Genomic DNA, 27251 nt, shown 5'->3' on the forward strand with positions numbered 1-27251 from the left:
TGGGAACAATGATCCAATTAAAGATTTATTAGAAAAAATATAGGAACCCAGAAAAATGTTGGGTTATGCTAAATAACTATGTGTTAATATGGAAGACACCATATTGCTTGATAATGAACATAATCCCATATTAGCTATTGTCTTAGGACGGGCCTGTCATAGTTGCTGCTGCAAATAATTCTACATTGTTTCCTACAGAGAAGTTGGTTGAACAACTTCTAGTCCACCTGCCCCTCTGACCCCAGTGTTTGGTTTAAATCCCCTCAGGAGAGTTGAAACTCTGCTCTTTGATTCCCCAAAGGTTAATAAATACATAATTTTTGGCAAAAAAATCTAGGTCATCTTGTTTTGACTTGTACTCTTTTTGTATATATGAGGGTTTAGCCCAGACAAACTATTTTAGTTGCCTCTCCCCAGGTAGGTTGTTCCTTTTGGGAGGTGGGTGGAGGAAGAGAATATGTAAGTCCTCCTTTATGATTATCCATTCCTGCTACAACTGAATCATTTCACATTAGTTAAACCTTTCTTGTATCTTCATTTAGAGGAAAATGAACTCTAGAATTTTACACTTAATACAGTCAGGTCAGTAGCACTGTCATTTATACTTGCTTTGGGGTAAGAAAGTAAGTGAGTGTCTTGGGAGGGCCAGAAGCCCTGGAATCATGATATGTTCCTACATGATGGAAGTATGCTCCACTTGACTAAGAACTATCTGGCTTCTCTAATTTTAATCAAGCTCACTCTTGTTAGACAATTGAATCACATGGGAAAGTTTTAGGAGATTCTCAGGAATTTCCTTCTCTATCCTGCAAGGGATAGCAATCAGTCACTCCCACTTTGCATACTATGCAGCAGGGCTTGAGAAATAGTGTTGAAACTATTAGATTGTGAGAAGAAACATGTAGATTTATATTTTACTGACACAGTTACAGAACAAAGTAAAAAGTTCTATTTTGGTAAAGGTCGATTTTATTGAACCTTCCTTGGAGAAATATTTGTTAAATAAATAAGATTAGGCAACTTTTTTTCTTCCTTAATTTTAATTCCAAATATATGTATGTGAAATTAATTAGTGAAATGTTTATGATTTCTTAGGAAGTAATTTAAGCTAATTTTTAAAAAGATTTTATTTATTTATTTGAGAAAGGGAGATAGTGAAAGAGAGTACGAGCAGGGAAGAGAGGGAGAAGCAGTGTTCCTACAAGCAGGAAGCTCGACGCGGGGCTCGACACCAGGACCCCAAGGTCATGACCTGAGCTGAAACCAGACACTCTACCAACTGAGAGACCCAGGCACCCCTAGACTAATTTTTTTTTACATATTAGTTCCTAAAATGAACCTTTCCAGTAATTGTTTTTAATAGATTAGATTTACCTTCCAATATTTGCATGCTGTATTTATGCACACCTGAGTTAGGATTATCTGTTGTGTGGAGAAAATAAATTTTTAAAACTTATAGAGCTGAATTTTTGATATAGGCATACTTTCAAAGAAATTTTTCTAAATGTGGTCAAAATAATTTTGATGTGATGGCCCAATAGACACATGAAAAGATAATGTCGGTAATCATCAGGGAAAAATACAAATCAAAACCACAATGAGCTACACCTTACAACTGTCAGAATGGCTAAAAATAAAAAGAGAAGAAACAGCAAGAGTTGGCAAGGATGTGGAGAAAAGGGAACGCTTGTGCACTGTTTGTGGAAATGTAAACTGGAGCACTCACTGTGAAAAATAGTATAGAGAGTCCCCCAAGAATTAAAAATAGAAATACCATGTGATCCAGTAATTCCACTACTATTTACCAAAAGAAAATGGAAACACTAATTCAAAAAGATATATGCATCCCTATGTTACTATTGCAGTATTTGCAATAGCCAAGATATGAAAGCAACTTCAGTATTCATTGATAGACAATGGATAAGGAAGATGTGGCACACATACACATGTGATGGAATATTATGCAGCCATAAAAAGGGATGAGAGCGTGCCATTTGTGACAACATAGATAGACCCAGAGGGTATTATGCTAAGTGAAATAAGTCAGATAGAGAAAGGCAACATATGAATTCATTCATATGTGGAATCTAAAAAAATGAATAAACAAATCAAAAGCAGAATTTGAACCTGTAAATATATAGAACAAACTGATGGTTGCCAGAGAGGTAGAGAGTGGGAGGTTGGGCAAAACAGATGAAAGGGAGTGGAATGTAGAGGCTTCCAGTTATGCAATGAGTAAGTCATGGGAATAAAAGGCACAACATAGGAAATATAATCAATGACATGGTAATAGTGAAGTATGGTGACAGATGGTATCTACACTCATGGTGAACACAGCATAAGGTATAGAGATGTTGAATCACTATGCTGTGCACCTGAAACTAATGTAACATTGTCATCTATACGCAGAATTTTTTTTTTAATCATTCTGTTACAAAAGTGTTCTTTTATATTATTTTCTTTGATACAGTTACACCTTTGAAAAATGTTGATTGCACACTATTTCTGATAGATGCACATGCATTTATTATTGCTGAGTTGCAAAATTGAATGAACGAGTTGTGTTGTTTTGGTTTTTTTTAATTTTTAATTTTTTCAAAAGATTTTACTTTTTTTTTGAGAGAGAGAGTGCCCACAAGCGGGGAGAGGGGCAAAGGGAAAGGGAAAAACAGACTCCTCGCTGGGCAGCCCCCCCCCCCAATATGGGGTTTGATTCCAGGACTCTGAGATCACAACCTGAGCCGAAGGCAGATGTTTAACTGACTGAGCCACCCAGGTACACCATCTCCTATTGTTCTAATAACATTTTTTAAGCTAGCAGAATACTGCCAACTCTAGTATTGGTTTGTTAAATATTCTGTATATTGCTGTATATTCTAATTCGGAGCAGCAGAGTTGTGAATATCAAAATGAAAAATTAATAAATATTCCAAAGGATTCTGTTTTGGAATTAATTATATTTCATAAAAATAAATGTATTCCTATATAAAGTTTTATATTCTTTATTCAGATATCATAGGGTAATCATGAACCTGAAAGTGCTATAGCACCATCCTTAATTTTTTTGAATCACAAAAATCATTAAGTGTAGCTTCATTAAAGTCAAAAATCTTTTTTGATGATTCTAGATCAACTTTATTTTAAAAGAATGGATGAAGCGCACGGGTGCCTAGCTGGCTCAGTCAGTGGAGCATGTGACTCTTGATCTTGGGGTTGTAGGTTTGAGCCCCACATTGGATGTAGAGATTACTAAAAAGATAAATCTTAAAAAAAAGAATGGAGCACGTGATATCTGCATTTTTAAGGAAAATGCCCATTTTTTTCTTAAGATGATAACATTTTTATCTTATTTATTTTTATTTTAAAGATGACAGGCTTTCAAATATGTATTTTTCTACATAACTTATGTGAAGAATGATAACATTTTTAAAACATCTAATATTGTAATGCTAATCTTCTATAAAAATCTTGCATGTTTACATAGAACGGGAATTCTAGTCCATGTTGCTACTCTTGGTGTATGTATTTTAGCTCATTTTTTTCGAGTCCACTTAATAAAGCAAACAAGCAGAAAGGAACCAAACAAATTTGACATTTCGCGAGTAGCTTTCACGTGGTCAGGCATTTTGTGCACATTATGTCATTTCATGGTCACCACAATTGTTTTATAGACGAGAGAACCAAGGCTCAGGGTTGTTAATTAGATTTCCCAGAGTGGCCGAGTCTGGGCTCTACCCAGGTCAGGTCAACTTTAACACTCCTTTCTTTGTACAAAACTGCTTCCCATGGTGATAATAGCTTACTGTTCGAACGGGTCACACATTTGTACATAAAAGTGGTTCCACAGTTTGAAAGTTTAATCAGGGAAAAACACACACACACACACACACACATATATATATATATATATATATATATATACACACACACACACACACATATGATTTCAGGCATCAATTGTCTGTTCTACTTCCCATTTTTAGTCTGTTTCCTGAAAGAAGGTATTTACTTTAAATCCATTAAAGTGCTGATATTATATTTTGTATCTCTGCTTTGTAAGAATATGGCATTTATTTCCTTCTTTCCTTCAGGTTTCATTCCCAGTTTTCCATGATCCAATTTTGGACTGTGGTACTTCCATTTTTGCAATTGAAGACTGATATCATTTACCTTTTGTTCTGTGATCGAAACTAAGTCTTCTGCCATTGTTTATTGATAAAGTCTAAATGTTGGATGCTATAAACATTTAGAATTTTGTGACTGTGTTCACACTTCACTGAAGACCCAGTGGTCACTTTGATTACATTATTTCCTTTTTTGTATTATTTCCTGCCATACCCTAAATTTTAAAAATCTGCTGTATATTATAGGTATTTGTTCACATTCATTATTTTTTCATTGCTGTTAATTGCAGATTTGCTATCTGCACTTACTATCCTATCCTAAGTTAATTTATTATTTACATTTTCATGTATAGTTTACATGTCTTAGTCTACTTAGCTTCAGATTTACCTGGGGCCAGTTGACATAATTATCTGTATTCTTCTTAGACCCGCTTCTTAGACCAGAGCATAGCATAGGTAAAAGTGCTATAGGGTAACACTATCACCATTTTTAACCTTTCATTCCTTGAACAAATATTTATTGATTGGTTTATCTTCCAAGCATTGATGTACCAACTGAAGATATATTAATGAACATAACAGTGAAAAAAAATCTCAGTTCTCATGGAGCTGGCCTACTAGTAGAAGTGACCATCAATATACTGATTAAATAAATGCATAGGATGTTAGCTGGTGATGAGTGTTAAGGAGCGAACACTGGGGAAGGGGCATATGAAATGTTAGAGGAGGTTGACCTTTTAGATTGGATCATTAATTTAAAATTTTGAAAGCTTAACTTAAAATATAATCATAAGGGTTGTTAATTATTAACACAGGAACACATAAAGCAACACCTCGTTACTTATTTCATTAGACTGTTTTTATGGTACCTATTACTTCAAACTACTTGTATTCTTATAGGTATTATAATTCTTCCTCCTCTTTAGTTCTAACCTCTTGAAAAAGAGCAACACTCACTATTTCAAACTTAGTTCTTAGATCCTTCATTCCAATTTATACTCCCTCCATATACCTGAAGCTCTTCCTTCTAAGAACACCAAATGTCCCCTAACAGAGAACATTTTGCATTGTTTTCTTGCTTGTTTTCCCTATTTTGTTCAATTAGCCTTGGTACCTTTTTTCTTCCCTTCATGCTATTCCCTTCTCCACTTGCCTTTGCTCTCTCAATCTTTGTAGAATTCTTTCTTAATACTTCAGCCACTATTTCTCATTTTCTTTTAAAGAATCTTCCCTAAAAAGTATTTTGTGTTAATTAAGGGATCAGTGCATCAAGGAGGCATAACACCCTTCAGTGTATGCACAACTTGTTGTGAAACCTCAAAGTCCATACACAAAATGGCAGAACCGGAAGGAGTTGTAAAAAGCTACAATTGTCAGAAATTTCAGTATTGCTGTCTAAATTACTAACAGAACAAGTAGAAAGAAAATCAGTAGGGTTATAAAACAAAACAAAACTTGAGCTCATTTTTGCCAACTAGATCTAACTGACGTATAGAACATTACACTCAACAACTGCAGAATACACATTTTTTTCTAAGTGCATATGGTACATTCACAGAGAAAGATCAGATGCTGGACAATAGAAGAAATGGCAGAAAAGCTAAAAGAATGAAAATGTGCAGAGTATATTCTCTGATGCAAGACAATACCCAAATATTTGGAAATTAGCACATTTCTCAGTAAGCCATGAGGAAAATACAAAATAGCAGGGAAGATTAGAATTATTTTAATTGAATTGTCATGAAAATGCACATATTGAAATTAAGGGGACATAGCAAAAAAAATATTCATAGCTTTATGTTCTTGGATTAGAAATGAAAATTTAGGGGCGCCTGGGTGGCACGGCGGTTAAGTGTCTGCCTTCGGCTCAGGGCATGATCCCGGCGTTATGGGATCGAGCCCCACGTCAGGCTCCTCTGCTATGAGCCTGCTTCTTCCTCTCCCACTCCCCCTGCTTGTGTTCCCTCTCTCGTTGGCTGTCTCTCTCTCTGTCAAATAAATAAATAAAATCTTTAAAAAAAAAAAAAGAAATGAAAATTTATGGGGCACCTGGGTGGCACAGTGGTTAAGCGTCTGCCTTCGGCTCAGGGCGTGATCCCGGCGTTCTGGGATCGAGCCCCACATCAGGCTCTTCTGCTATGAGCCTGCTTCTTCCTCTCCCACTCCCCCTGCTTGTGTTCCCTCTCTCGCTGGCTGTCTCTCTCTCTGTCGAATAAATAAATAAAATCTCTGTCAAATAAATAAAAAAAATCTTTAAAAAAAAAAGAAATGAAAATTTATAATTAAATAGTGGTTTCTGTAGATGGAAGCAGATAAATGCCACAGTACCTGACACTAATGTGTGGTAAAGGAAAAGTTTCTTTTTTCTTTTTTTCTTTCTTTTTTTAGTGGGAAAGTTTTAGCAAGAGTATATACTAAAGGAAATGATCCAGCAGAGAGGGTAAAATGAATGATACAGGAAAGTGGAAAATTCAAAGAATAAAGTCATAGGATGTACAAGATAGACTATGATCCAGTATATAGGCAGAAGGTTTCCCTTTGCTAAGTGTTTAAAATGGTCACTCATTTTAACAAGAGGCAAGTATGTAGTCAGATGTGATGGAGAGCGCTATGGAAATTTTCTTATTATTTCTATTTTCTCATAGTAGTTGAGATCATCAGAAAAGCGGGAAGAGTGGGTAGAGGTTTGAGGAACCATTATGAGATAGTTCTCTAGAACAGCAGGAAAGTGAATGGCCTGGAGAAATGTGGAGTTGCTGAGCAATGTTCATCTCCTATGTGATATCATGGACTCTCAATTTGAAGTAAGGCCTGTTTAGCATGTATGTGTGTGTTTGCCAAACATCTGTTATCTGTAGTAGAAAGAGAGTTGGATTTAGCAAGGTCGTAGTTTTGCCTGTAGAGTAGTTCTGATTGAGAGAGGCAAGCAAAATGATTGCTTATGCAAGGGTCTGCTTATTTGGTGAAACATTTGATACAAGCGGGTAAGCCTGGAAATGAGAACATGGGTATAGAGGTAACAGCAAATGATGGTGCAGACAGATTGAAGTGGCTAAGGATGTCAGACATTCTGAGCTGAAAGTTAGGAGGTGGTGAATAGACAGAAGGAAGGATGTCTTATATTGTGATATGTTTTAAAAGGTTCACACACTTTCAATATCTTGTTTGCTCAGTCTGTCATTAGGTATGCTCAAAAAGATTTGTTCAAAGTTAATCTCCACTGAGTCATTATAATGTATGCAGCATAATAGATTTACCCTCTGGGTGGATTTTCTTTGCAGTGGTGAAAGAATTTAATTTTCTGAGCTGAACTGGGCATATGGATTTTTACATAAATGGCCTACTTCTGAAAAAAAACCTGTAATGTTTGCTTTGCTCTTTTAGCTTTCTTGGCAGAACTGATTTTTAAACTTCTTGCTTCTTGGAACTGAAAAAAAAAAGAGGAAGAAAAATACATAATAACACCTCTCACTTATTAGCCATCACTAAATATCAATTACAGGCTAGAGATCATTTGTATATATTTATACAATTATCTATGTGATGTATTTTTCACAACAATCCTACAAGGAAGTTATTACTAGCTCCAATTTGTAAATTAAAGTTCTGGGATGAACGAGATGGAAAAGTACTGGAGGGGGGAGATTGGTCCATGCAATTATGTCATCATTTGCTAATTGTCACTTATGAAAGATAGAGTCCTACCTCCCACAGGGACTGGGAGGTAGGGGCTCTAGCTCCTTTGTTGATTACATTTCAGAATGATGGCCCTCAGGTTCTTGAGAATGACATTTCTGGGTTGTGAAACTGTTGAGAGTCTGGGTGAAGATTTAATTCTCAAAGGAGCAGAAAAAAGGATTTATAATTGGAACTTTTCTAAAATAAATGTTCTAAGAAAAGGGTGTTCAGGGATGCCTGGGTGACTCAATTGGTTAAGCATCTGCCTTTGGCTCAGGTCATGATCTCAGGCTTCTGGGATGGAGCCCTACATCGGCCCCTTGCTTGGTGGGGAGTCTGCTTCTCCCTGCCTGCTGCTCCTCCTTCTTGTGCTCTCTCTCTCTCTGACAAATAAGTAAATAAAATCTGGAAAGAAAGAAAGAAAGAAAGAAAGAGAAAGAAAGAAAGAAAGAAAGAAAGAGAAAGAAAGAAAGAAAGAGAAAGAAAGAAAGAAAGAAAGAAAGAGAAAGAAAGAAAGAAAGAGAAAGAAAGAAAGAGAAAGAAAGAAAGAAAGAAAGAAAAAGAAAGAAAGAAAGAAAAAGAAAGAAAGAAAGAAAGAAGAAAGAAAAAGAAAGAAAGAAAAAAGAAAGAAAGAAAGAAAGAAGAAAGAAAAAGAAAGAAAGAAAAAAGAAAGAAAGAAAGAAAGAAAGAAAGAAAGAAAGAAAGAAAGAAAGAAAGAAAGAAAGAAAGATAAGGGTGTTCAGGGGTCTATAGCCAGGAAGAAACTTGACAGGAAATCAAACTGTCAGGAAATCAAACTGAGGGAAACTTTAAAGCCTTCTTGATCATCTGATTCCAAAGACTTTTAAGTTGGAACTTTTAGAAAAAATTTTATTTTATACTATGGTGTTATCTTCCCTCTGAAATGTCAAAGATGTTCATTTTTTCCTGATAATTACATGCATTTTTGAACATATGGAACCTTAGAGTAGAAGGCAAACAATCATCAAACACTCAGACAGCAAATTCCCTATGTAACCCTTTTCAGACAGCATGAGTAAAGAGCTGAAATAAAATGTTTGCAATTGTAGAGGAGGAAAAATTATTTTCCTCTATATTCTAGGTTCTGTGGGTGTTCTCCCCTCCTGCCTCATAATAAAAGACAAAGTAACAAAAGAAAACAGTCAGAAATTTAATGTGTATACCTCATGTATTCATGAGAGATACCCAGGAAAGCAGTAAAACTCCCCCAAATGGTCCAAGGCATCACCTTAATACTGTCTTCAGCTAATGACAAAAGAAAGATGCTGGGAGTGGGGAGACTAGTTCTGAGAGGTTATCAAGAAAAGTACAGTTAGGTTGTTAGGCAGATTTAAGTCCGGTGCCTTCTCTACTGATAAAGAGTGGTGGTTTAGAGTCAACCCTCTCTTCTTGGTACAGAGAGAGAGTCACCCTTACAAATGGAGATTTCCCTCATGAATGTAGATTTAAAGGGTAGATTCTTTTTTTTTTTTTTAAGATTTTATTTATTCATTCGACAGAGAGAGAGACAGCCAATGAAAGAGGGTACACAGGCAGGGGGAGTGGGAGAGGAAGAAGCAGGCTCCCAGCGGAAGAGCCTGGCGTGGGGCTCGATCCTAGAACACCAGGATCACGCCCTGAGCCGAAGTCAGACTCTTAACGACTGAGCCACCCAGGCGCCCCTTAAAGGGTAGATTCTACTTCGGTTTAAGAGCCTTTCCCATGGCTGCTTTTTCTCAAAAATAATCAGATCAAAATAGTCTTTATGCTAAAAAGGCATATTTTGCTACCCTTCACAATTTAAGCTTTTTTAAAAAGAATATTGTTTTGTCTTAAACAGATCCATTTTGAGCATTGCAACACTTTAACACATAATTGTGTCTATTGTTTCATTATGCAATACAAGGTACCATAAATTCTTTAGAAAGGTTTTCCAAACCCTTTTGCTTGTTATTCACCCCAGTGGTTAATAATCTGTTCTCAAAAGCATCTTCCTTTCCAATTCATAAAATCACAGAATTTCAAACTGTGAATTTTAAACTTGCTAAGACACCCTGGAATCACTAATATAACTCATTTTTTAACCTGACAGATATATCTTTTGGTAAATTCTTGACAGATGATCGTCACTGAACTTAAGTTACATGCTTTCATGATAGCCTAGTCTCTTTATGAACCCTTTAATTATTATTCACTTGACACTTGTCAATGAGCTTTGTGAGACACTATGGTCACAACATTGTTAAAAGAATAAATCAGGGAAGATTGGAGAGGATTACGATCTGGAGTTAGATTTGGTGTTGATGGTGATTCCTAAAGAATCTGGGAGAGGACATAAGTATGCAAAAGATACTATTTAAGGGATGTAAGGCTCTGGGCAAATTACCGGACCTTAGGCCAACAAGCGCTAAGAAACAATACAGGATTTCAGTTGAGAAGAAGAGCACAAAATAGGTTTTGGTTCTTGACAAGCAAAGGCAGAAAGTAGACGTGTTATTTAACTGACCATAAAGTTGACTTGCTACACAGTGCCAAAATTACTGGTAAAAAGATTCTAGGAATATGTCATATCTGAAATTTCAGACAAGCAATCAGGTTTTTGCCATGATGTATCTGTAAGAAGTAGTACACTTTCAGCTATAAGAATGGGAATCGAAAGTAGGATTAACAATCCCTGAGATATCATTGGAAAGAGCAGGAAATACAATCTTAAAACTGAAATCCAAGATAACGTTTCTGTCTCAGACATAATGTCAGATCCCTTCTGTTTAAACTTGGCAGAAAGAAGAAATTATATTAGCAGCCCTATGAGGTTTTTTGTTTTTGTTTTTTGTTTTTTTTTTTTAAAGATTTTATTTACTTATTTAAGAGAGAGACAGAGACAGTGAAAGAGAGCATGAACGGGAAGGAGAGGGAGAAACAAGCTCCCCAGCTGAGCAGGGAGCCCATTGTAGGGCTCAATCACAGAACCCTGGGGTCATGACCTGAGCCGAAGGCAGATGCTTAACCAACTGAGCCACCCAGGTGCCCTGAGGTTTTTTCTTTCTTTCTTTTTCTTTTTCTTTTTTTCTTTTTCTTTTTTTTTTTAGATTTTTAAAATTCATTTATTTGAGAGAGAGAGAGACAGCAATAGTGGGATGGGCAGAGGGAGATGGAGAGAGAGAATCTCAAGGAGACTCCATGCTGAGTGTGTAGCCCAACACAGGGCTCAATCCCACAACCCTGAGATCATGACCTGAGCTGAAATTAAGAGTCGGTTGCTTAAGTGACTGAGTCACCCACGTGCCCCAATATTTTAATGTTTTATATTTATTAGGGTTTTTGGTTATATACTTCATTTTTAAGCATTTTATTTAAGAACATCCTGAGTTACTTTTATACTTAATAATAAATATATATCAAATTTGAAACCTGATTCTCCAAAGAAATCAATTAAGATTCATTACAAATGAACTATGTAGTTTCCTTAATTCAGTCATAAAGTCATATCTTGGAATTAACTTAACCAGAGAGGTAAAGGATCTATATTCTAGAGACTACAAATCACTCTTGAAAGACATTGAGGAAGACACAAAAAGATGGAAAAATATTCCATGCTCATGGATCAGAAGAATTAACATAGTTAAAATGTCCATGCTACCCAGAGCAATCTACACTTTCAATGCTATCCCGATCAAAATACCAATGACGTTTTTCAAAGAACTGGAACAAACAGCCCTTAAATTTGTGTGGAACCAGAAAGGGCCATGAATCGCCAAGGAAGTGTTGAAAAGGAAAAACAAAGCTGGGGGCATTACAATGCTGGATTTCAAGCTGTACTCCAAAGCTGTGATCACAAAGACAGTATGTTACTAGCACAAAAACAGACACATAGACTGATGGAACAGAATAGAGAACCCAGAAATGGACCCTCGGCTCTTTGGGCAACTAATCTTTGACAAAGCAGGAAAAAACATCCAGTGGAAAAAAGACAGTCTCTTCAATAAATGGGGCTCGGAAAATTGGACAGCTACATGCAAAAGAATGAAACTTGACCACTCTCTCACACCATACACAAAAATAAACTCCAAATGGATGAAAGACCTCAATGTGAGACAGGAATCCATCAAAATTCTAGAGGAGAGCATAGGCAGCAACCTCTACGACATCAGCCACAGCAACCTTTTTCATGACACATCTCCAAAGGCAAGAGAAGCAAAAGATAAAATGAACTTTTGGGACTTCATCAAGATAAAAAGCTTCTGCATAGCCAAGGAAACAGTCAAAAAAACTAAGAGACAGCCCACGGAATGGGAGAATATATTTGCAAAGGACACCACAGATAAAGGACTGGTATCCAAGATCTACAAAGAACTTCTCAAACTCAATACACGAGAAACAAATAAACAAATCATAAAATGGGCAGAAGATATGAACAGACACTTTTCCAATGAAGACATACAAATGGCTAACAGACACATGAAAAAATGTTCAAAATCATTAGCCATCAGGGAAATTCAAATCAAAACCACACTAAGATACCACCTTATACCAGTTAGGATGGCAAAAATTGACAAGGCAAGAAACAACAATTGCTGGAGAGGATGTGGAGAAAGGGGATCCCTCCTACATTGTTGGTGGGAATGCAAGTTGGTACAGCCACTCTGGAAAACAGTGTGGAGGTCCCTTAAAAAGTTAAAAATTGAGCTACCCTATGACCCAGCCATTGCATTACTGAGTATTTACCCCAAAGATACAGACATAGTGAAGAGAAGGGCCATATGCTCCCCAATGTTCATAGCAGCATTGTCCATAATAGCTAAATCGTGGAAGGAGCCGAGATGCCCTTCAACAGATGACTGGATTAAGAAGATGTGGTCCATATATACAATGGAATATTACTCAGCTATCAAAAAGAACAATTTCTCAACATTTGCTGCAACATGGACAACACTGCAAGAGATAATGCTAAGTGAAATAAGTCAAGAAGAGAAAGACAATTATATGGTTTCTCTCATCTATGGAACATAAGAACTAGGAAGATCGGTAGGAGAAGAAAGGGATAAAGAAAGGGGGGGTAATCAGAAGGGGGAATGAAGCATGAGAGACTATGGGCTCTGAGAAACAAACTGAGGGCTTCAGAGGGGAGGGGGGTGGGGGACTGGGATAGGCTGGTGATGGGTAGTAAGGAGGGCACGTATTGCATGATGCACTGGGTGTTATATGCAATGAATGAATTATCGAACTTTACATCAAAAACCAGGGATGTACTGTATGGTGACTAACACAATATAATAAAAAAATATTATTATAAAAAAAAGTCAAACCAATTAATTATAGAGGACATTTATTACAGATTCTATGTATCAGAATTACATTCAATTTTTTATATTATTACATATATATCTAGATATATATGCAATAATTAGATAGATAGATAGATATGCAGCCTAAGCTTATAACTTATCCATTTACCTATTAAACCCAGACAACATAATTGTGAACAAAATAGTCTCTTGCACTTAAGGTGCTTTTGAGTCTAATGCAAAGCCTTTAGAGGAACTTCTGGGAATATATTATTCCCTGGGCAATGAATATATTTTGCAGGAGTTGTTTATAAAACAATACATTTGAGTTGTGTTTAGGAAAGATTTGTTTTCCAGTTGGTGCAAGATGTTTTACTCTTATATAAATTTTGCATCTATGTTGCTTTGCTGTCTATAAATTGGGGTCAAATTTATTTACATATGTTATTTTAAGTTTCAGAATTCAGTTTTACTTGAACCTAAGAAATGTGTTCAGTAGATAAGTTAGCAAAATATACTCAAAATATAAAAAATAAATCTATCATTTGTTTAGTGCTACAGATGTATTTTATAAATTGAAAATTGGCTTGAACGTGACCTTTGATCAGACTAATGTCTTTCCATTTTCTGAGTCATAGACTATATTCGAGAATCTAATGAAAATTACAAATTCTCATGGAGGGGTGGGAAACCACTCATGTGTAAAATTTCATCTAGAATGAGTTCTCCTATGGGTCATTTGGAGTTTAGGAAAGAAGATTCTTGCCATAGGTAAAGTGATGTATTTTAGATCCTTAGAATGCCAACAAATAATTTTTAGATATTTCAAGTTATAAAAGTTGAATTTATAAGATGATTTTAGCCACTTAATTTTTAGATAAGCTGACTTTAAGTGAAGTGTTCTGCTTTCACAGTAGCAATAGACACCTATGATGACTGAGTAATACCCTATGTTACCTTACTTTATTATTTAGACTGTTTATTCTGAAGTTGTCATGGTCGATACTTCTTGGTTACAATTAAATTTGGAGTATCTTATTTCAGGCTGAATTTTGTCAACAAGGAAAAAAAAGATCAATATCACGCTCTGCTGTTAGAAGAATGAATTAAAAATCATATTTCTGTGCCAGTTTTATGAAGTGTATTAGCAAATACTTATTTTCTATCCCTCATGTGACATTTATGCCATTGTACACTTACCTTGTTACCTTTTTCCTTACTTAATGCTCCACTCACAGGATCATAGATTCTTGTTGGTAGGGCACAATGAACGAATAAAGCAAGGAAGATTTATGGGCTTTTAGCACCAGTACTTCATCCAACTATTTATCCACTGACTTGACATATTTACTAAATGCTTTCTGTGTGCCTGATGGTTCTTTACCTTACCTCATTTAATGCTCACAATATCCCTGTGAAGTCAATATGGTTTTTCCTACTCATCTTTGAAAAGCAAGTGAAAGCTAAGTACTAGCTAAGATGAGCTTTGGATGACAGAAGTATAAAAACATGGCTCTTGTCTTCTTAGAGCTTACAGTTTAGTGGGGGTCCACTTAAAAAGACAGGTGGGTTAACATTATGATGGGCAAACACAGAAGGCAGTGGGAGCAGCTGGCATGGACTTCAGTCAGAAGAAGAGGGTCTCCCAGAAAAAGTGACAGAAGTCCTGTTCCACATCAGAAGTCCTGGAGGCTCATTAGTGGAGAATGCAATGGAGTAAAGAGTGCCAAGGCTGGGGAAGTTCTTTGGGGACAGTTTAATAAAGGATCTTGGAAACCTTGTTAAGAATTTGGACTTGATGCTAAGAGTAAAGAAAGTCACTGCAGAGATGTTGGTATCCAAGTACACAATCAGATTGTCATTTGAAAAGGCAGTAAAATCTGATGAGAGCACAGAATTAGTAAATATATATATATATATATATATATATATATTTAGATTGTTTTGGAGCCTGAAGTGACAACTGTTTGGACTCAGGTTGTGGCAGGGAGGTTGGAGAGAAGTGGACGTATTAGAGCAATATTTAGAAGGTCATCAACAAGATGACCTATAATTTCCTTGTAGTATGATTCTGAGGACAGCACATTTTCTTAGCATTAGTTGAAAAAGTCCTTTATTTCATCTTTGAAGGATTTTTCTCTGTAAAATGATGACTTAATAGTTTTTCCCCCTTTTCATTCTGGTGTTTAGGATATTGTTTCACTGTCTCCTGGTTTTTCCATGGTTTCTGATGAGAGTCCTTGGTCATGCAACTGTATTTCTTTGGCTGCTTTCAAAATATTATCTTTACCTTTGGAATTCAAAAATTAGACTACAGGGCGCTTAGGTGTGGTAACTTTTTTGTTTACGTGGTTTGGGATTCTCTGAACTCCTTGAACCTGGAAAATTACGACTTTAACAAAACTGGAAAGTTTCCAGCCACTATTTCTTCAAATCATTTTCTGTTCTGCTTTCTCTTTTGTGTTCTTCCTGGAAATCCGATTACATTATATAAGACATTTTTACATTGTTGCACAAGTCCCTGAACTCTGTTCCTTTTCCATCCCTGTCTCTTTGTTTTTCAAATTCGATAAATTCTGTTGATCTATGATCAAGTTCACTGACTCTCCTATGTCATCTCCATTCTACTTCTCAGCCCATCCAGTGTATATGTTTCAGATATTTGAGCTTTCTGTTTCATTTTAAAAATATTTTCCCTTTCTTTACTGAGTTTTTTTCTCTTTTTTCATGAGCATATTTTCTTTACCTCAGTGATGATACTTTTATTAGCTGCTTTAAGCCCTAGTCTGGTAACTCAAACATCTAGATCATAAAGGCTAATGTTTATTGGACTTAGTTTTGTTTGTTTCCCATGAAATTAACAAATAGGTCACGTTTTTCTGGCACTTCATATGTTGAATAATTTTGCAATGTATTCTGGGTATTATATTATGTTGTGGAGCCTTTGTGTCCCATATATTCCTCCGCCTAGAGTGGATATTCTTGTTTCAGCAGGCAGTTAATTTGGTTCACTTGAATGCAAACTCTATCACCCTAGTAGTTGGCAGTGATTCAAATATCAGTTGAGATTGCTCATATTCTGTCCCGTGCATGTGTGGTTTAGAGGTTAGCCAATGTTGTATAAATTTACGCACTGAATTTGTGGCTTCTCTTCTTTGCCCCTCCCTTTTCTGTGACTTCCCACTCATCCAGAATAATGTTTAACCAAATACCTGGGCACCTCATGGCCCAGCCAAGTCCGCACATAAAATTAACTGTCACACCGTATCAGGTTCATCAGCATGTTTTGAATGTTTGCCTGGAAGACACACATTGTCCACTTATCTACTTAAGGAATTCTGAGTTCACTTCATCAGCTTTCTTGCAACTTAGTTACCAACCACAGACAGCAGCTTCTTTCTGCACTTCTGTAAACAATCCCTCATATCTACTTGTGTTTTTAATTATCCTTTTCTTTCCCTAACAACATTGTCAAACAGAACTTTTTTTAATACACTCACATTTTATTTTATTTTATTTTTTTTGTTTTTCTTTTCCCCTTTGTTCTCTTTTTTAATAATAATATTTTTATTATATTATGTTAGTCAACACATACAGTACATCCCTAGTTTTTGATGTAAAGTTCCATGATTCATTACTTGCGTATAACACCCAGTGCACCATGCAATACGTGCCCTCCTTAATACCCATCACCAGCCTATCCCATTCCCCCATCCCCCTCCCCTCTGAAGCCCTCAGTTTGTTTCCCAGAGTCCATAGTCTGTCATGTCAAACAGAACTTTCTATGATGATGCCGATGCTTATATCTGTACCATTCCATATAGCTTTGAATTAGCCACAGACGGCTTTGAACACTGGAAATGTGGCTAGTGTGATAGGGAAATGGAATTCTTAACTTTAGTTAATTTAAATTTAGACAGCTACCTGTGGCTAATGACTACTGTATGGACAGTGTACCCTCAAACATAATTTTGTTTCCTTTTTCAAAATGTATTAGCTAATTGGCACATTTCTCTGATACTTTGCTTTGATCTACTTAGTTAATTAAATAATAATAATTTGTGGGGTCATACCATGTGTAAGATTTAATGTTAAGCATGCTTTTTATTCCTTTTCTCAGTCTTAGAAACTTTTTAACTGTTTTGATTCTTTTTTTTTTTTTTTTTTAGTATCTGAAAGTTCCTGATCTTTTCCAACACACATACACACCCATAGAGTCAAAAATCCTCTTACTTTTATTGTTATACGTGCATGGTCACTCTAGTCATTCCCCTTTTGCCAGTCTTTCTAAACATGTCAAAATTGTTATAAATCCATATTTTTTCCCATGGAAACTGTTATTACAAACTATTAGTTGTGCTGTATTTCTGAAGCCTCTGACCCTCAATTGTATTCTAAGAAAATTACTTTTAAACTTGTCAAGAAACTTTCCTCCTAATCTCTGCTAATTTTCTAAGTGCTGGTAATTAGCACTGATTGAATTAGGTATTGTTACTCTCCTTTATAGAAATATAAGAACCTTTAAAAATAAGTCCTTGCAATTCAGTATTTTGTATGTTTAATTTTAAACTGTGGATGTGACCATTTAACATACCAATTGAAGATTTTTACTTTATATTTTACAAATTTTTAAATTTATTTCATGATCTTTTGATATTTATCATTGCAGGACCACCAAACAATTTTGAGAGCATGGGCTGTAAAAGATTTTGCTCCAAATTGCCCTTTGTATGTCCAGATATTAAAGCCTGAAAATAAATTCCATATCAAATTTGCTGGTAAGTTTAGTCTCAACTGAGATACTTTGAATTTCCTCAAACTGTGGTGTAGTAAGAGTTATGTCTCTGAAATTAGTGGCAACTTAATACATTCATGATTGCATAGAATAGATGGATTTCTTTTTATCATCTTATGAGAGAATTTATTCACTTCAAAAAGTGGCAAGGTAATGTTTTGGGAGTGAATTTTTACTTTTTTATATAATTTGGTGATTTAAGCAACTGAATTTACTGGATACCTTGGCAAGACTATAAATAGATTAGCACTTACAGTTTTATGCATAATATAAATACAGGTTTTGAATGCTGCAGCTATTAATTTATACTTATGTTTACACATAGATAGTGCTTTGTAATAGATTACTTAATACATATGTAAGCTTACCATGCATTAGAGTAATATTAAAATATATTCAAGTGTGTTAAGATTGATTTATTTGGAGATAATAAATTTATTTGGAGATTTATTTGGAGATAAGATAGATTTTGAAAACATTTCAAGAAAAACGTAGATGTGAGTTTTTCGTAGAGACACTGCTTTTAAAGTAATTTCATATGAGATTATACTTTAAACTGTTAGGAAATTGAACAGTAAGATGATACATTATTTTTTTCTTAAATGTTTCTGTAGGAACTAATTTTGATCCACCCAGTAATTTATGTACGTTTAAAAGAAATAACATCCTTGCTTTTTTTAACATTTCACCTTAATAATTTAAAGTTGCAAACATCATTAAAATGTAAATCATTTTAACTGTTAGCAAAATGTATTTTCTTCATCTGTGTTTACATATCTTAAAATGCTTACCTATTGCATATGATATTTAAATGAAAAATTATAAACACTAAGAAATTTCTTAATAATATCAAGAAAACCATGAAATTATTGCAACCCAGTTCGCTGTTTTTTATCTTTTACTCTTGCTTCTAATGGCATCAGTTTTCTCTAAAAATGTATAGCAAACAAAGCAATGACTCTTAACTGTGGCTGCATTTTAGTATTTGTTTGGAAGTTTGTTTTAAGTACTAATACTGATTTAAATGGTTTGTGATGATGGTGCTATGGTTTTTGTTTCTTTTTTTAAAACCTGTTCTCTAAACTGAAAATTAAAAATAAGAGCACCTGCTTTGTAAATGTCTTTGTGAAATTTAATGGAAAATACGTGTAAATTCTCCATGTACTACCTGTTACATATGCAATTAGCATTCAAGCAATACGAGTTGTTTATCTAAAAAACCTTTGCAACTAAGCTGCCTTCTTTTTATTATTATTTAGTAAAAGGAATATTTTTGTAAAATTTTTATCATACCTGATAATGACTTATTATGATATAATTTTTAGGAAGGCAGTAATGACATAAGCCCTAAAAATGTGAATTTAACCACTTAAGATTTAGGTAGCCAAATTAGTATTCTGAGCCCTATTTTTCTCTTCTGTTAATTTAAGTATCATATATGTGATGTCTCTATTTCATTGATTAGGATTAGCGGTATTAAATAATATCTGGAACATATTAGGTGCTCAATAAATGGATATCAAATGTGGATCCTAAAGCAATATGTAGTTTAGGAAGACAATTTGTAATTTTGAATGTGTTATAACTAAAGTTCAGAATAGACTTTTGTTCTTTCTCCTTTTTAACAGGCCCTCGATAGGTTTACAACAGATAGATCGAACTCACTAAAGCAGTCCACCTTTACAAATAAAAAATTACAAAGACTATTAGCATTGATTCTCTTCATATTCTTATCTTACCATTTTTTTGATAAACCCATTGAAATGAGTGGGATAGTTAAAAGTTCTATCCTGATAGTTTAAAACAATATTTCTTATTTATGGCACCTGCTGAAATTCCTTTTAATGATGTCTGTATTCTTTTAGGCTGAGATTACATCTCAGAGGAACTCTTTTTTTATATTATAAAAAGATAAAAGCATCCTAGTTTCATTAAAATGTCATAAAACAGTTTGGGGTGATGTATGAGACTCTTAAACCAATATATTTCACATCTCAGCATGAGGTTAAAAGATTACAGACTCTGCCTTTCAAAAGACAGTGTATTAAGCTGGCACGTAGTTTGTGTGGTAGATTGTTAAAATAATGGTCTTCAGTGAACCATGTTCCCTGTGTCTGTCCAGTGTTGATGGGATCTTGCAGCTTATTCCTTGAAGAGGTGAAATGTAGTTCTCTACCACTTGAATACAAGCTGGTCTTATGACTTGCTTTCACCAATAGAATGTGACAAAAGTTACATTGTATGACTTCAGAGGCTAAGTCTTCAAAGTCTGTGCTTCTGCTTTCCCTTCACTGGAAAACTACCCAGAGAACTGCATGTAAAGAATCTCAATTTAGCCTCCCTAAGGATGAAAAATCACATGGAAAGTGACGCTTATCCATCCCAGGCCGCCCACCTCTCTAGATCCCACGTTATCCACAGTCAACCCAAAGAGCCATGCTGACATACAGAATTTTGAGAAATTAAGTACTGGTTGCTTAAAGTTATTGAGATTTGTAGCCATTTGTTATTTGGTAATAGATAACTGATATGATTTGTAATAAAATAATAATTGCTTTAATATGAAACCAATATTCATTTGATAATATTCATTATATTTTTTGTCTTAGTATTTTCATGAGCATTAAATAGCACAATTCCAATTATACAGGATATAAAATGAGATTATTTTATTTCTGTTTATTTAAATAGCCTCTTCAGTACACCCTAAATTGTGGAACTACTACCACGACTATAATTTATATATCTTTTGAAGTAAATCCATGTTTTTCAAGATGAAAAGAAGAAACTTCAAAATTTGAGTATGTAAAATATTAAATATTAAAATATTAAAAAGAAAAACAATATAGCAACCTAGCAACTATTACTTTTTGCACATCTACCAGTCATTTCATATATGGATCCTTTTCTTCTGAACAAAATGACTACTTCATTAAACTATTGAATTCTTACAATATCACTTGAATGAATTATTATATTACTAATTATAATTAAAATAATCTTCTACACTATGATGAGAATTACAAGAGAAGAGTCTATATGGGCATGATTTCAGCAGCAGAAAAGATATATTCTTACTCATTTCACCAAGAGAGGAAAATAAAAATAGTAAGTCTGGAGATAGAAAATATCCTCAGTAGAATAATAACTATGATACAGAATTTCTGACTATAAACCACTGCAAATTTTAATGAGATTCAATAACATAAAAATATACTTTGTAGATAGTTTGATTATTTTAATCACCACAAATTTCCTAAAAAGAAAATAAACTCAAACTGGCTGATAGAAAAATTTACTTTCAGCAATTTTCCTTTTTATGATAAATTTGTCTAAGAAATTGTTAGTGCAAATTCTGGAATGAGGCCATCATCAGTCGAATTTCCATTCTACTATATAGTAAGTACATGACCTCAGGCTTCTAAATTTCTCTCAACTTGAGTTCTTTGATATATAAAGTGTGGATAGTAAAGAGAAACTATCTCACAGGGTTGTTAGAATTAAAAAGATACTCAAAAGAACATGAGCCACTAGTAATTGGTACCTATCAAATTGATGATTATCGTGAATCTTGAGTACCTATTTCTCATTCTCCTAACAAATCTATATTATCTTTATTTCCAGGAAAAGTGAGGGTTGCTCATGATGTTTTACAAACAGCTTATTATAGACATTCAAAAAGCACTTAGTTAGCTTTCATATATTTTCCAGAGAGTAGGAAAAGAAAGATCTCTTCCTGACTCTTTTTATGAGGCTGACCTAGCCATGATGCAAAACTTATTGATGATAGCATTTGAGATGATTAGAGACCAATTTAATTGATTAACATAGTTGAAAAATTATATAAAATATATTAGTGAAACAACAAAGTAATGTATTTAAAAAATAATATGTCATCACCAAATTGAAATTATTTCAGAAATAGATCATCATGTCAAAGGAGAAAATGGTATCATTTCAATGGATATAAAAAAAAGTTTTTGAAAAAAAGAAAAATAAAGAAAGATAAAGTGTTAGAAAGCTACAAGGAAAACATTCCTTAGCCTAAGGAAAATTATCTACACGATAACCTAGAGGAAAAAAGAATATTTAATGACCACGTATTGAAAGTCTGCCTTTAAGATTACGTACAAACAGGGATGCTTACCAAAACCACTTTTACTTAGTATTTTCCTGGAAATCCTAAGGAGTGCAGTAAGACTACAAAAATAAATGAAAGGGGTAAGCAATGAAAATTGAGATATAAAATTGCCAAATTATTTACATAAGATTTTCTACAGTATTCCCTACATACTTTTTCCTTGGGGTATCTCATTCATTTCTATGATTTCCAAAATTAAATCTCTCCCTCAGTATTCACTATGAGCTTCAGTCTTGTATCTCTAACTGTATAGCCAATATCTCTTATTAGGTTTCTTTATTTTTTTTAAAGGTTTTATTTATTTATTCGACAGAGAGAGAGACAGCCAGCGAGAGAGGGAACACAAGCAGGGAGACTGGGAGAGGAAGAAGCAGGTTCATAGCGGAAGCGCCTGATGTGGGGCTCGATCCCATAACGCCAGGATCACGCCCTGAGCCGAAGGCAGACGCTCAACCACTGTGCCACCCAGGCGCCCCTTTTATTAGGTTTCTAACAGCTGTCTCAAAATTAAGATATCTAGAAATATTTATTGATTTTCCCAACTTAAAATCTGTTTTTGTCCATTCTTCTCAACACCATCTACTTAGAACTCAAGCCAAAAAATCATGAATCATTCTTCAGTCATTTGCATTCAATCTATCAAGTCCTATAGGTTAGACTCCTTGAGTATCCCAAGCTTACCCACTGACACAACCCTAGTTCATGCCATGATCATGGCTGTGTGAAAACACTCCCCTTTCCTTCTTTCCTGGGTATCCTTGAGTTCTGCCTATATGCTATGGCTAGTCTTCATGTTCCCCAGCACATTTATAGTAGTGATGACCATTTGTGTGGTATAGTAGGCTGCTAGAACTTCGTGCCTCCAATGTCAGCCTAAACTCACTAGTTTCCTCTTTCCAGTATATCGATGCCAGCATTCTTTTTACCATATCATTATTTAAAAAGATTCTTTCTGGTGGATTATTTTTTTGTCAACCTCTGTAGAACGAAAGTCAAATGGTACTATAGCTTTGGTTGTGTTAAATCTCTTTTCCAGTGAGAAATATTTTTTATCAATACACTTCTTTTTTAAGAAGTGACAGTTGGTACTGAAACATAGGAAGAAGTAATGGCAGTGTTCCATAGCTATGACTAATATAAAAATGTGGTTTTGTAACATCTTGAATTCTTTGGCAGCCTCTTGCGGGACTAGCAATTCTAGTAAAGTCTCTCCAAGGTCATATATCTGATCTGAAATCACCTAGACAAAAGAGATCCACATTGTTGAACCCTTCACAAATATTCTCCTGTTAGTGGCAAAACCAGGATAAAAAAAGCAAAACATTATAACAGTTCAGCTTTCAGACATGTTTCTATAGAGAAAATTTTAATCAGAATAAAACCAAACCCTTATCTCTTTCCTTACTCTATATTCCAGAAATCGTTAAAAAGGAAACAAAACACAAAACAAAAGAAACATCAGGAAAAAAAATGTACTTTATTAGGAAAAGAACTCTTTTACTGAAAGGCCTTGAATGAACTTAAAGAATAAACTAAGCTCTCCAATTAGTTGAATCTAAAAGAAGTTTGCTATTTGTCTCATCAGATGAAATTACTCAGAAAATCAGTGGGAGATGAGTCCCTGCTATATGAGTAAATCAATTGCTAAATTTAGGTTGCCACTCTATCTTTACCTCCCAGATAAAGGGTTATATCATCTGTGAGTGAATATTCAATTGCCTTTGATTTGTCAGCTAATTTTCTTTCAAAATACTGGGTCCTTGAAAATTTTCTACCTCATTTTAACAGATATAAGAAGACATAAAAATCAAATTGGTAAATTTTCACCCACAGGTGGCAGAAAAGAATGTTAATAATTAATTTATAAATAAATTTCTATGAGTAGAAAATGTAAAAGTCAAAGAATGTAAAAATCAATTTGTAAATTGTGAATTTTCTATGAATTTTATTTTCCATGCTTTGACTACGATATTTCATGAATAACAGAATTTGAATTAAAGTTCATGAATGAAAGAAAGAATCATACCTCAATAGTAAAGTGTTGACTGAATGAAGTTCTCTCTACTTCACAACTAAAACATGCCTAGAAGAATGATTCATTATACTAGAACAGTAGGAGTTCTGCAAATTAAAAAAAAAAATAAAAATGATTTCAATTACAAGTTAAAAGTATAGACGAAAGTATTTTTAACAATATCATGACAATATTCTATAAACATATTTCTTATAGTAGGTAGTCATGACTACCATTATAAAAACAATATTGCTTAAAATACACACACATATGCGTGTGTTCATGTGCACACACACACAAATCCCGGAGAAATGATTTGACTAAAAAATGAGACAACTGAGACAACTCAGTATTCACTATTAATTTTTTTGCTAAAACACAAGATATCCCAATGCTTCACTTTTTTCTACCCAGAAAAGAGAGTGGAAAAATATTTCCAAGTAATATAAATATTGGAAATTATGTTAGCTGTTTTTAAATAACATATGTATGTGCAATGCTTGACTTTAACCAAATGGTAAGGTGTGAGTTTTTCATGCTGAATAATTTCTTCATTTCCCATATAACACCCACATAGATATCAGTTTAAATTTCATTCTTACAACCTACTTAAGAACATAATGCTTTGAATTCCTATATTTTCAAAAGATGAAATACCCAACTTTGAAAATTCTCCATTTTCAGATGAAATTATCCTCTTTGATTTTTGTGTTATTGTTGAAATCATGAGAAACCACTTAACCTAAGGCCATGTTCAAGACCAGCACAATTTAAAGTCTTTAAGTTTTTTTCTTTCTTCATTATTTTTTACTTTACAAAAAAATGAAACATGCAGCTTAAAAATTACACAATGAAAACTTGTATTCCCTCCATTTGCATTCAGCAATTAACAGTTTCCCACATTTGCTTAATCTTCTCTCCGTATGTGCATGCACACACACACACACACACACACACACACACACACACACACATTTTTAACTTCAGCATGCTTTTCCAAAGAATGACATTCTACTATATACCCAGCATAACATTTTCATCCCTAAGAGTGTTAAATAATTTCATGGTTCTGGTTCGTATTCAAATGTTGGCAATTGTCCCAAAATGTCTTTTTTAGTTGTATTTTTACAATTCAGTATTAAATCAATATTTTGGGGGCACCTGGATGGCTCAGTTGGTTAAGTTGGTTAAGCCTTCTGCTCAGGTCATGATGTCAGGGTCCTGGGATGGAACCCAAGTCATGCTCCCTGCTCAGTGGAGAGTCAGCTTCTCCCATTCCCTTTGCCCCTCCCCTTGGTCATGCTCTCTTGCTCTCTTTCTCTCTCTCTCCCTCTCTCTCTCTCTCAAATAAATAAAGCTTTAAAAAATAAAAAAATAAATAATTAAAAAATCAATATTTCATTTTTCATTGCATTTGCTTTTTCATTTTTTTATTGGAATAATTTAGATAGAAGATTAGTATAGACAGGACCGAGCATTCCCATATACCCTTCACATCGCACAGCTTCCCAGGATGTTAACTTCTTATATAACCATGATTCATTTAATCACAGCTAAAAAATTAACATTGGTGTGAATTATTTTTTTTAAAGATTTTATTTATTTATTTGACAGAGAGAGAGAAAGCCAGCGAGAGAGGGAACACAAGCAGGGGGAGTGGGAGAGGAAGAAGCAGGCTCATAGTGGAGGAGCCCGATGTGGGGCTCGATCCCATAACGCCGGGATCACCCCCTGAGCCAAAGGCAGACACTTAACCGCTGTGCCACCCAGGCGCCCCGGTGTGAATTATTTTTTAAGTGAAATATTTTCTTTTCTTTCATTCCTCCTAATAAATAAAAATCAGTAACTTATTTGCTTTACTTTTTTTGTAGCTTTTAAAATTTTAATATGTGTCTATTAAATTGCCAAACCAGCTTTCCTGTTTGTTCTCTTTGACACTTGATTAAATTGCCATTGAACATTAGGTATTTCAAACCATTTTCTTGTGGACCACTTAAAATTTAATTAAAGCATCTTTATGTTTTTCTCCATTAATTTTCTTATAGTCCTGTATTTCTCCAAGACTGAATTTCATGGTTCTGAAAGCCAGAGTAACATATCTCTTCTGTCTTTGGAAAGTGCCAGGCATATTCTATCACATCCTAGGTCTATGATTTTCAGTCTAACGTAGTTTCTTGATAACAATGATTTATAAGGAAGAACAGATTTATCCTCTTTCACTCTCATTTACTCATTCAAAACATTTTTATTGAGTCCTACTGTGAACAATTTGTTAGTCTAGGTACCAGTGGTATAATGATAAATCAGATGGACTAGCTGTCTGTTCTAATGGCAGATTTTCTCATTTTCTTTACCTCACCCTTTTTTTAACCAGTGAGCCAGTGTACTTTTACATTCTGCCCAAGAATTCCACTCTAACAGAGCCTTTTCTTTCCGTGTAGAGCTTCAGCTATGACCTTATGATCCTCCTCCCCTGCCCTTGCCACCCTCCATATACATCAAAACTCATGATTCCAATTATGCGCTAGTCTCATCAGATTTTGATTGATGAATTTAGTCAATCTGATAGACCTATTTAGGTAAAGTTTTCATGATTTAATATAATATCTTTATCCCCAGAGTAATTACTTTTGTATTGAAAAGTCTCTTAAAATATGATTTTTAACCCTGAAAGAATGAGATCCTAATACAAGGATATTATAGTATCCTAACGCTAGAACATTATCATGGGATGTTTATCTAACATTGCCTCAAAACAGACTACATGAGATCATACTGTGCACACACAAATGTGTGAGAGAGACTGTGGATTAGGCTTTACTAATGAATTGGAATGTTGCTGGAGAAGTAATGAGCGACTGGTGACAGTTATAGGTAAAGGCATAACATTTTAACTAGATAATAAAATAACTCCAGGGGAAACATGGAGTACAGTGGAGAGGACACAAAGAGCCTCACAGGAGTGATTATGTAGCTAGCTATTAGAATATTCAGGTGAGAGAGACTGAGGGATTGATCCAGAGTGGTGATGATGGATGTGGAGAGTGAGAACAGATTCATGAATCATTTCAGATATATTTTTTAGATCTAATAATCAATTGACTGTGGGAACCAAAGAAAGTGAGAAATCATTTTATTTTTGCCACCTTAATCTCTTTTTTGTATATCCTCCCATTTCATATAAATTGTATCATAGCAGTTTACGAATTGATTT

The 27251-nt window shown here is 34.5% G+C and overlaps 1 protein-coding gene across 7 annotated transcripts in view; it reads left to right on the forward strand.

The window, feature by feature from the left end:
- Positions 1-27251, forward strand: part of KCNT2 (potassium sodium-activated channel subfamily T member 2) — a 349882-nt gene that overhangs the window by 176748 nt on the left and 145883 nt on the right. For all 7 annotated transcript variants that reach the window (XM_034667169.1, XM_034667168.1, XM_034667171.1 and 4 more), the window contains exon 13: positions 17757-17865. In XM_034667169.1, the coding sequence (XP_034523060.1) occupies positions 17757-17865 (109 nt within the window). The remainder of the gene's footprint in view (positions 1-17756; positions 17866-27251) is intronic.

This window comes from Ailuropoda melanoleuca, chromosome 8 (genome assembly GCF_002007445.2).
Source record: "Ailuropoda melanoleuca isolate Jingjing chromosome 8, ASM200744v2, whole genome shotgun sequence".
NCBI classification, from domain to species: domain Eukaryota; kingdom Metazoa; phylum Chordata; class Mammalia; order Carnivora; family Ursidae; genus Ailuropoda; species Ailuropoda melanoleuca.